We start from the raw sequence: 11,338 nt of genomic DNA, 5'->3' as shown, positions 1-11,338 counted from the left end.
TGAAAATTTTCGCTTTTACAAAACTTGTAACATGGGAAGAAATCAATGACATTATAAATTACTTGATTTTTTTTTTAATTTAATTATTAATAATGTACGCGTAGTCTGAGAAAGTGTCAGTAATTCAGACGTTAAGTCTGATTTACACTAGCCTAATACTCGTGAGCAGGAAGCTAACTTGGTCTTTGATCCAATCCTCATTTTCCGAGTTTTGACAAGGAGTATAATATTGTCAACAGAGAGAGTTATTGTAGGTATTTGTTTAAAAATAAATAAAAATTGATTTATTGGAGAAAAAAAAAATCCGTGAAAGTCGAGCTAATCTTAATTAGTTCCGTGAAAATTGACGCTAAATTAGGTTTCTCTATAAATTCCTTTTGTGTAGCTTCCCCTTATGAAAATCTCACTCCAAGCCACTAAAATAAGACTAAAAAAAAAAAAAAAAAAAAAAAAAAAAAAAAAAAAAAAACGGACATACCTACGTCACAAATGACCTGTTTGTTGATAGGAGAAGAAGAAAAGTGGTATCCTTTTTCTTGTAAGATAGAGAGTTTGGAAGGTGGATGGTTTTGTAATTGGAGCGATCAAATTAGCCATTAGGTGAGGGCTAGAATCTCTACTCAGCAAGCAACAGCGGATGAATTTACAACAGAAGGTGTGAGCGCCGGGACACCCAAACCAGTTATGCAATATGCACAACAGGTTTCATCGTTGAAATTTAATATAACTGGGTAGGTATAATAATTTATTATGTAGCTACCTGGTAGGTATTATAAAGGTATCTTAGCCTTTCATGTCTAAATTTACATTTAAATTAACAAAATAAAGATTCTTTACAAAAGAAATATGAAAATTTTCGCTTTTACAAAACTTGTAACATGGGAAGAAATCAATGACATTATAAATTACTTGAGTTTTTTTTTTATTTAATTATTAATAATAGGTATACTCGTAGTCTGAGAAAGTGTCAGTAATTCAGACGTTAAGTCTGATTTACACTAGCCTGATACTCGTGAGCAGGAAGCTACCTTGGTCTTTGATCCAATCCTCATTTTCCGAGTTTAGACAAGGAGTAGGTATATTTGTCAACAGAGAGAGAGTTATTGTAGGTACCTAGGTATTTGTTTAAAAATAAATAAAAATTGATTTATTGGAGAAAAAAAATCCGTGAAAATCGAGCTAATCTTAATTAGTTCCGTGAAAATTGACGCTAAAATTAGGTTTCTCTATAACTTCCTTTTGTGTAGCTTCCCCTTATGAAAATCTCACTCCAAGCCACTGAAATAAGACTTAGTTCATACTCAATCCGTGTGAGTGCGTGACATGATAGCAGTGCGCCGAGTCTCTCTATCTCTCTCTCGACCCAGTAGCGGCTCCTCACAACTATGGCGGTCCTTCTTCTCCTTAGTGCCGCCTAGTAGGGGGATGTTAACACTGGCAGAACCCCTCGAGTCACTACCAACTCCGCCACTGCGAGTGAGGAGTCTGGAATAGAGGATAATTATGTACGTATTAAGTATAAAATATTACATTATATTTAGGTACATGAGGGTAATGAGTTGATGGGATGGTAGATTTCTACGTAAATTGTTGGGAAAATTCAGTTTTCAGATTTTTCAGATCGATTTATCTCAGGAGTTGCGCCAATTTTAAATTACCACTGAAGTTAAGCAACGTTACTAGTGGTTAGTATTTGAAGAGTTGATGATCGGGGACAACAATTCCGGCCTATTTCTGGATCACTCAGGACTTAGCCCTGTGAGGACTATTGAGTAGCAGGTTGAAACCCCAGCAAAATGTCGTGATTAGGGTGGAGTGAAAAAAAAAAAAAAAAATGTTTGAATTTAAAAACGCCTGATATGTCCAAAGTTGCGTATTGATGAGTAGATTAATCCCTGAAAATTTCAAGAAAAAATTCTATCATCTTGAGGTCGCACATTTGGCTTGATATAAAATACCTACTGTATGACGTTTGTAAAGAACTGTCCCCGATATGATAAAAAATGGGAGACCTTCCCAAAGGATGCTGATCCAAAAATAACATGAAAAAAACTGATCTCAATCACCGTTTCTCACCTAATATGCTGTCCGAAGTTCCTCAATCTATTGACCTTCTTCAGTTTGCCATGATGTGAGGTATCCCGCAATATATCAGAGGTTATATCCTCACTAGTATCTTCACTAGAAGCCTCGGTTTCCGCAGCTGCGGCTACTTGTTGGAAATGTTGTGCGGCACGATGTAGGGCCGCGGCTTCCGGAGTTGCGGCCTGGGGTGAGGTGTGGTGCTTGAGAGGACGGTGTCTGGGGGGAATTATACCAGACATAGAGAATTAGATAGTCGAACCTGTCTAAGTGGGAAACCTGGATAACTGGGAAAAAAATCGTGGCCCCTTCATGGCATCCTCTCTAAACACTTTTTATCTTCGTTTCGTGTACTGTCGTGGACACTTTTTAGCCCGTCCTTCCTTTATTAAATTACAATAGTAATAATAAAAGTAAAAAGTTATAGGGACGGGCTTAACGGGCTATTGTATTCGCTTCGGTGTCGTTTGTGACTTGAGATTGAGAATTCAAAACTGCAGAGGAGGAGATGGAGAATTAGGATGAAAATGGATGTGTCTAACTTATCATACAACTACACACAAAAGGCCCAAATTGAGGCTTAGGTGTAGGGGCTGGCCAGCCCCAAAGGACGGGTTGAGCTTCTACGAATCTATCATACAACTATCTAGTTATTAACAGATACATGTTTCATCGCCTTTAGGTTTGATAGAGGAAACTGTAACTGCTGAGGTCTTATCGTCCCGAAATCGAAGAGAAAAGGAAGACCGGATAGGAGAAAGCCAGCCGTTCTGAGAAGGAACAGTATCCGTTCAGGATAAAATCCGCCTTGGACGGGAATCGAACCTGCGGCCTAGCGCTTACAAGGCAGACGCTACCAACCAAGCTATCTGGACTATTCTAGACTGACTATAAATTCAATCAGGTGAAATTTTTCATTATTATTATTATTATTTTTCTTGTATAGTTTTTTTGCTTCAATATGAGAGATGGTGGGCCAATTTCGACTTTATTTTTGGGAGTACAGTACAGAATGAGTGCAGGGTGTATTTCATAACCTGTGAGGCATAATTTCTTCCAATCTTTTGCGTTGGAGGCTGTAATGAATAATAATGAAAGAGAGCAAACGAATTTACAAAACGGAATCAAAAATAAGGTTATTTCGGTTGTATTGCTGAAAATTTTATAGGAAATATTCATTATTATTATTTTTTTTTTTTTTCTTGTATAGTTTTTTTGCTTCAATATGAGAGATGGTGGGCCAATTTCGACTTTATTTTTGGGAGTACCTACAGTACAGAATGAGTGCAGGGTGTATTTCATAACCTGTGAGGCATAATTTCTTCCCATCTTCTGCGTTGGAGGCTGTAATGATTGATAATGAAAGAGAGCAATCGAATTTACAAAACGGAATCAAAAATAAGGTTATTTCGGTTGTATTGCTGAAAATTTTATAGGATTTTTTTTTACTTTTTAACCATTTCATATAAACATATTATTACCTATCTACCTATTTCCGTTTGTAGTTAAAGAAAGAACGGAATTTGGTACATAGGTGGTTTGTTGAAATAATGCCTAAATTTAGATGGTAGATACCAAAACTGTACCTATGTGTTTCAAAAATGGTAATTGAGGTGTCTCATATGGGAGATAATTAGTTATACCTAAATAAATTTATCATATAGATAAAAAAAATAAAAATAAAAAATAATCGTACCCTCTTTTCCGAGATAACTGTCTGTCCCCATAGAAGGACTTATCCAAACCTGGTCGACCTATATATCAAATTAAAGGTCTTTTTACCAGGAACACGAAAGTGGTCGTGCAAATTTTGTCCAGAAAACAATAAAGCAAAAAAAAAAAAAACTGATTTTTGGGGTATTTTTTTCATATTTTCTCACACAAATGAGCTCTAATCTTGAAATTTGTCGCGACGACCTATGAACTCAAAGCGAGAAAGTTTTAGATAACACTTCAGTCGTAAGGTACGCCGAGGAAGGCCAATAAATGGATGGTCGATCTTACCACTGAGAATTAACACAGTGTCAAGGGTTTTCTTTGAGGTCACCCATTTGATTTACACAGGGCCAGTACCTATTCCTTGAACCCGGATGAAAACTTCTCTGTGATAAGAACGGACATTTTACTGATGAAAATTTGTAATGAGACAATAAGTTGACAGTACCTACTCGGGATTTTTTTTTTCTTTACCGGCAAATGCCGTATGTATGATCTTTGTCTATTTGCCGGTGTCGTCCTTCTATTGGGCTAGATCACTAGGACCATACGACAGTACATGAAACCAATTCCGAGCACAAAATAATGTGTCCTCAAGCATTTGAGGGACATTTTACGGTGCCTACTTACACAACTTAGATTGACCGTAGCTTTCGACTACACAATAGAAGAATTCAACAGGTCCCTGTCTGTAATGTGGGGATGCCTTCTCTGTCTCCCTGTTCTATTCCTTACCTTTGTAGACTTATACTCTCACTACTGGAAGAAGATGTAATGTGGGGATGCCTTCTCTGTCTCCCTGTTCTATTCCTTACCTTTGTAGACTTATACTCTCACTACTGGAAGAAGATGTAATGTGGGGATGCCTTCTCTGTCTCCCTGTTCTATTCCTTACCTTTGTAGACTTATACTCTCACTACTGGAAGAAGATGTAATGTGGGGATGCCTTCTCTGTCTCCCTGTTCTATTCCTTACCTTTGTAGACTTATACTCTCACTACTGGAAGAAGATGTAATGTGGGGATGCCTTCTCTGTCTCCCTGTTCTATTCCTTACCTTTGTAGACTTATACTCTCACTACTGGAAGAAGATGTAATGTGGGGATGCCTTCTCTGTCTCCCTGTTCTATTCCTTACCTTTGTAGACTTATACTCTCACTACTGGAAGAAGATGTAATGTGGGGATGCCTTCTCTGTCTCCCTGTTCTATTCCTTACCTTTGTAGACTTATACTCTCACTACTGGAAGAAGATGTAATGTGGGGATGCCTTCTCTGTCTCCCTGTTCTATTCCTTACCTTTGTAGACTTATACTCTCACTACTGGAAGAAGATGTAATGTGGGGATGCCTTCTCTGTCTCCCTGTTCTATTCCTTACCTTTGTAGACTTATACTCTCACTACTGGAAGAAGATGTAATGTGGGGATGCCTTCTCTGTCTCCCTGTTCTATTCCTTACCTTTGTAGACTTATACTCTCACTACTGGAAGAAGATGTAATGTGGGGATGCCTTCTCTGTCTCCCTGTTCTATTCCTTACCTTTGTAGACTTATACTCTCACTACTGGAAGAAGATGTAATGTGGGGATGACTTCTAACTCGTCGCTTAGGACTTGGTTTGCTGCCACATCTGCAACCTCCTCCACCTGAAATAATAATATAGTATGGTGTGAAGATCATTCGATCTACGTCGGTAGCAACATGGTAGCTAAACTGACTCCCTAAACTCGGTATCGTAATCAGAAGAGTCCTCCTGTGTTGTAAGTGTTAGATTAATTCCTGCCCGGGGGGCGAGCTTTATCCTGAACAGATAAGATAATAAGATTTCTGTTGTTGTAGTTTCCCCTTTCAAGACTGAAAATAGAGTGGAGAGCACAGCCCATCGAGCATAGAGCAGGTAGAGGAAAGTGACGATAGAGGAAAGTGACGACTTCAAACCGCATAGAACTGAGATCAAAACGCTCTATGCGCTATGCTCTCCACAATACTCTGTTTAGAGCCTTAGGCCAGCCACTCATTATCAGGTAAACCTGATCAGGTGTCAGGTATACCTGATAGAGTCAGTTCTACCTGATAATGTGTGTCCTCATCAGGTATCAGGTAGACCTGACATTCGGACCTTTTCAGTCGTACCTGTCAGGTCTACCTGGTGTCAGGTCTACCTGGTGTCAGGTCTACCTGGTGTCAGGTCTACCTGATAGTGTGTGTGCTCTTCAGGTGTCAGGTCTACCTGATAGTGTGTGGCTGGCCTTAGGAAAAATCATCCCGCTTACCTCCTCCCCTATCGCTGCCACCTCCAGGGGTGCGACATTCCCCTGCCCCTCCCTTCCTTCTCTCCTTCTTTCGGCAAGCTGTCCGGCGCGCCGTCTTACAACAATCCGGACTCGGACAGTCATACAGACCGTCTGAATCGGTTAGCCGGCCGTAGAACATGGGGTTGAACCGGCCTAGACCTCCGGCCGAGGTTTTGTCACTCAGCGGACTTTCACTGCGAGATGACACGGGACTTCCTGAGGGATAAAATTAGAGAGGGATTATTTTAGGTAGGTATTATTTTGGGGGAAATATTGAATATTGTATCAGGTAAACCTGATCAGGTGTCAGGTATACCTGATAGAGTCAGTTCTACCTGATAATGTGTGTCCTCATCAGGTATCAGGTAGACTTGACATTCGGACCTTTTCAGTCGTACCTGTCAGGTCTACCTGATAGTGTGTGTGCTCTTCAGGAGTCAGGTCTACCTGACAGTGAGTGGCTGGCCTTAGGAAAAATCATCCCGCTTACCTCCTCCCCTATCGCTGCCACCTCCAGGGGTGCGACACTCCCCTCCCCCTCCCTTCCTCCTCTCCTTCTTTCGGCAAGCTGTCCGGCGCGCCGTCTTACAACAATCCGGACTCGGACAGTCATACAGGCCGTCTGAATCGGTTAGCCGGCCGTAGAACATGGGGTTGAACCGGCCTAGACCTCCGGGGGTGGGGAAAAACGGGAATTGATGGGATCTTGTAGTGTGTCCCTCAAAATAGCTTAGACGAGACAATATTTGCCAACTAGTTGGTAGGTCCACATTAGCACCAGGAGGTAACCTGTCGACATTTTGGCATTATTGCAATCAAGTTACTTTTGATGAAATCAAATAGGACTTTCTACATGGAAACTAAGCACATCACCATTTTACCCATCGCATGGTCTTCAATATACAGATTAATTCAATGATTGTCAATGACCTTTGGTTCTTGCTTTCTGTCTCAGGAGACCAAGAGCTGTCGGATGACTGTACCATGTCGGACAATCAAAGTAACGACGAAGGATTCGCCACAGACCATGTGGACGACAAAAGTAACGACCCGACAGCCACCAGTAGTAACGGCAACAATACCAAGGCCGTCACTAAGGATGCTAAGGGTGGCAAAGACCTGAAGACATTCCTATCACCTGGATCTATCAACATGGAGGATACCGGAGTTGTAGGGAAGAAGAGTCTCCTACAGTTACCTACCATTGTGATTGATGCGGATGTGGGGGGCTTTGGAGGAGGTGAGTCGAATTAGAAGAAAAACTAAGGAAATATATGTAAATTATGAATTGAGGGGTTTGAGGCAAAAACGACTTAAAATCTAAATATTTCCTATGGGCTATAAGTAGTTTTTGCCTCAAACCACCCAATTATTGATTTGCGGTCAAGCTGAGAGCCTTTTCAGAATTTTCGTGGGTATCACAGCACTACTAAGAACCTTATTTACTCCTTTTATTAATTCTATAAATTTCACATTTACTCTAGTAATGTCACCACTGGTCGCTACTTGATTGTCCTGAAGACACTGATGAGTGCACCCCGAACTCCAAGCACAGAGCCGAAAAACTTCGACCCCGCTGGGATTCAAACCCGGAAGTTATTTCCGCCTTGCAATCATATTGTGATACCTACTCGGTCACAGAGGTTCCTATGGCACTCAATAATATTCAATATTTCCCCCAAAAAAATACCTAAAGTTGCCTCAAACCCCTCAATTCATAATTTACATATATTTCCTTAGTTTTTCTTCTAATTCGACTCACCTCCTCCAAAGCCCCCCACATCTGCATCAATCACAATGGTAGGTAACTGTAGGAGACTCTTCTTCCCTACAACTCCGGTATCCTCCATGGTGATAGATCCGGGTGATAGGAATGTCTTCAGGTCTTTGCCACCCTTAGCATCCTTAGTGACGGCCTTGGTATTGTTGCCGTTACTACTGGTGGCTGTCGGGTCGTTACTTTTGTCGTCCACATGTAGGGCCTGGGTTGGTGTTCATCGACTTTTGATCCATCACAGGCACCTGGTGGAAACAAGGGAAAGTTCAATTCAATGCATTCCTAATTTGAATATTATGAATGAGAACTCACACAGGAAAACGGTCCCTATCGAGGTCACGAAATCCGAGATATCCCAAAATCGAAATCACGTTAGATATTCAAAGCGTTTACCAAATTTCATCGAAAAAGAACAAACCATTCGAAAATTATGGGAACCAAAAATTCAAAAAAGGACTCCTACAGAATCTACGAGGCAATAAATGGGCTCAAAATCTAACGAGAAAATACTCTTCATATTTTGGATAAATCTGTCAAATTTCATCAAAATCGAACAATCCGTTCTATAGTTATGGGATGAAAGGTAAATCCGAACATTTACCTGAATACTGATAGTAGGTTTCCGAGACCCAAACGTGGGAGACTCCATGAGATTTGAACTGGAGGAATAGGGAGTACACGAATCATCGGATGCCTGGAAATAAAACAGTATAAATAATCAGTGTGGAGTTGGAATCAGAGACTTGGCGTAGATATTATTACAACAAACGGTTTTTAGTGGTCGTCCACATGGTCTGTGGCGAATCCTTCGTCGTTACTTTGATTGTCCGACATGGTACAGTCATCCGACAGCTCTTGGTCTCCTGAGAGAGAAAGCAAGAACCAAAGGTCATTGACAATCATTGAATTAATCTGTATATTGAACACCATGCGATGGGTAAAATGGTAATGTGCTTAGTTTCCATGTAGAAAGTCCTATTTGATTTCATCAAAAGTAACTTGATTGCAATATTGCCAAAATGTCGACGGGTTACCTCCTGGTGCTGATGTGGATCTACCAACTAGTTGGCAAATATTGTCTCGTCTAAGCTATTTTGAGGGACACACTACAAGATCCCATCAATTCCCGTTTTTCCCCACCCGTGGCACAAGCTTCCCCATCCGTGGCTCTGCTTATACGGATCGGTATACCATTTATAAAAATTCAGTATGGTCTGAGAGTTATATTGAAAAATAATAAATGGAAACTTAATAAATAAGATGGGCATGCTACAACATGGACCTGTAAAGTCCGGTTTAGCCGATCGGTACAAAATAAAAAAGGCTGTGAAACAGATTTCTCTCTCTCTCCCTCTCTTTCCCACTCACCTGGTTCAGGATCTTCCACACGGCAGGTCCTGAGCAGTGGCGAAGGTCTCCTGTGATGATGATGGTTACCAGGTGCCATGGCCCCCCCAGTACCTCCCCCATCCTCCGCTTCTGATGGGCACAGTGGGTTATTAGATCCACATCTGGACAAGCATATAGGAAAAGTATTACCACTAACAACGAAATGCATGATTTATAAAACTTTATGTGAATCTACATATATTCACATATCGGAAGAATCGAACCACCATTAAATTTGGCGTGAAAAATTACATAGGAATGCCTTTTTGGCAGCTCAAATATCTTAAACAGAAACCATTCAAAATTTGCATTAGAGAGAATGCTTAGTGGACCAGGAAAGTGTATTGGTGACTTTTATGGGGCAAAAAACTGATTTTACGGGTTAATTTCCTATGGGGCACTTTGAGATTGAACACCCTGTAGAAAAATATACATACCATAAACCATACATAAACCTTATTATTATTACCTAGACGAAGCTGGGGATGCCATACTGGAATAGCCACTCTCTGAGGCACCACGTGAATACAGGGTGTATGGGGAGAGATAGCACATCCCGCCCCCACCTCCAGTACCCTCGGATGAGGTACCACCTCCACCACCACTACCACCCCGGCCCTTACCACACACCTCGGTGTCATCAGACTCCGCCTGGAATCAGGGAATGGAAGAGACACTTATTAGAAAATGAAGTAGAATAGGAAGAAGAAGAAGAAGAAGAAGAAGAAGAAGAAGAAGAAGAAGAAGAAGAAGAAGGAGAAGAAGAAGAAGACACAGAGAAATTAGAATCGGATATCGGAATAGAAAATGGACTAGTTGCGTACTAAAATGAAAAGAAAAAAAGATGTCCGACTTGCGTACTGGGTCATTTTTTATTTGTTGAAGGATTTTGAGGGATTTTTTATTAGTGCGAACATTAAATGGGAAAAAACATTCCCCTGTTTTCCTAATTTTGCTCATTTATAAAGTCCTATTTATATGTTTCCTAACCCTATAAAACCAATGCCACACAAAAAGTTGCTCGTTTGTGAAAGTTCTTTTGGCGTGCTACCTAACCCTATCACTCCCAGAAAGTTGATCATTTGTGAAAGTTCTTTTCAAGTGCCACCTAACCCTGTCATTCCCAGAAAGTTGACTATTTGCAAAAGTCCTTTTCGTGTGCTAGAATTCTTTCGTGGGATAAAATAAGGGATTTTTTTTTGTGGGACCAAAATCTACCTGCTTTTATTCCGTACACAAGTAGTACATCTTTAGTACGCAAGTATGTAGTACTGTCTACCTGAAAATTTAGTACGCAAGTAGTACTGCAGTACGCAAGTAGTAAACACCGGTAGACATTTTCAAGGGACACTTACCTCACTCATAGTTCCAGTGACAGTAATAACAGGCGGCCCATTCCCATATTGAGAAATACTGATCAGATTATCCGACTCAAAGTCCTGACTGTACAGCTGATGGTTACTCCTGTGTGGTGGGGGTGAGCCCAGGAGATGATTACCTCACTCATAGTTCCAGTGACAGTAATAACAGGCGGCCCATTCCCATATTGAGAAATACTGATCAGATTATCCGACTCAAAGTCTTGACTGTACAGCTGATGGTTACTCCTGTGTGGTGGGGGTGAGCCCAGGAGATGGGGGGGAGGAAATTTGGGTGAGGATGAAGAAGTAGGGGAGGGGGACTCAATGGTGACCGTGGGTATGATGAGCTGGTGGGGGCGACGACCTGTGTGATGTGGGTGGTAGCCAGATGATAGGGAGACGTCCTGAGGAGAGAAGATAGTAAGGATTAGAGCCCTAACAACATTTTTGGTTGAGTAATTGTGAACTGGAAGGACAGAAGACTAAATAAGAGAACTGTACAAGGGACAGAAGGTTGTAGTCAGAGTTGAGAATGAAGAAACGGAAGAAGTAATCATAGGAAGAGGGGTAAGACAAGGATGCTGTATATCACCTGCACTGTTCAACTTGTACGCCGAGAAACTTTTAGAGGAAGCGTTGGGAAATACAAGAGGAATAAAGATTGGAAATGAAAACATGAGGAACATAAAGTACGCAGACGATCAAGCGGTACTAGGAGAATCAG

The 11,338-nt window shown here is 41.0% G+C and overlaps 1 protein-coding gene across 1 annotated transcript in view; it reads right to left on the bottom strand.

The window, feature by feature from the left end:
- Window positions 1-1,128: 1,128 nt before the first annotated feature.
- The window catches only part of LOC103512334, a 59,152-nt gene continuing 48,942 nt past the window's right edge, over window positions 1,129-11,338 (bottom strand). The window contains 10 exon segments of the mRNA XM_026825856.1: window positions 1,129-1,485; window positions 2,077-2,301; window positions 5,334-5,439; window positions 6,067-6,303; window positions 7,850-8,062; window positions 8,656-8,727; window positions 9,233-9,375; window positions 9,723-9,904; window positions 10,609-10,747; window positions 10,750-11,018. Coding sequence (XP_026681657.1) covers window positions 1,302-1,485; window positions 2,077-2,301; window positions 5,334-5,439; window positions 6,067-6,303; window positions 7,850-8,062; window positions 8,656-8,727; window positions 9,233-9,375; window positions 9,723-9,904; window positions 10,609-10,747; window positions 10,750-11,018 — 1,770 coding nt within the window. The 3' untranslated portion in view covers window positions 1,129-1,301.

The sequence above is a fragment of the Diaphorina citri genome, unplaced genomic scaffold, assembly GCF_000475195.1.
Source record: "Diaphorina citri unplaced genomic scaffold, Diaci psyllid genome assembly version 1.1 scaffold36, whole genome shotgun sequence".
Lineage (NCBI taxonomy): Eukaryota > Metazoa > Arthropoda > Insecta > Hemiptera > Psyllidae > Diaphorina > Diaphorina citri.
The sequence above is the reverse complement of the archived record's forward strand: the minus strand, read 5'-3'. Positions and strand labels throughout refer to the sequence as shown.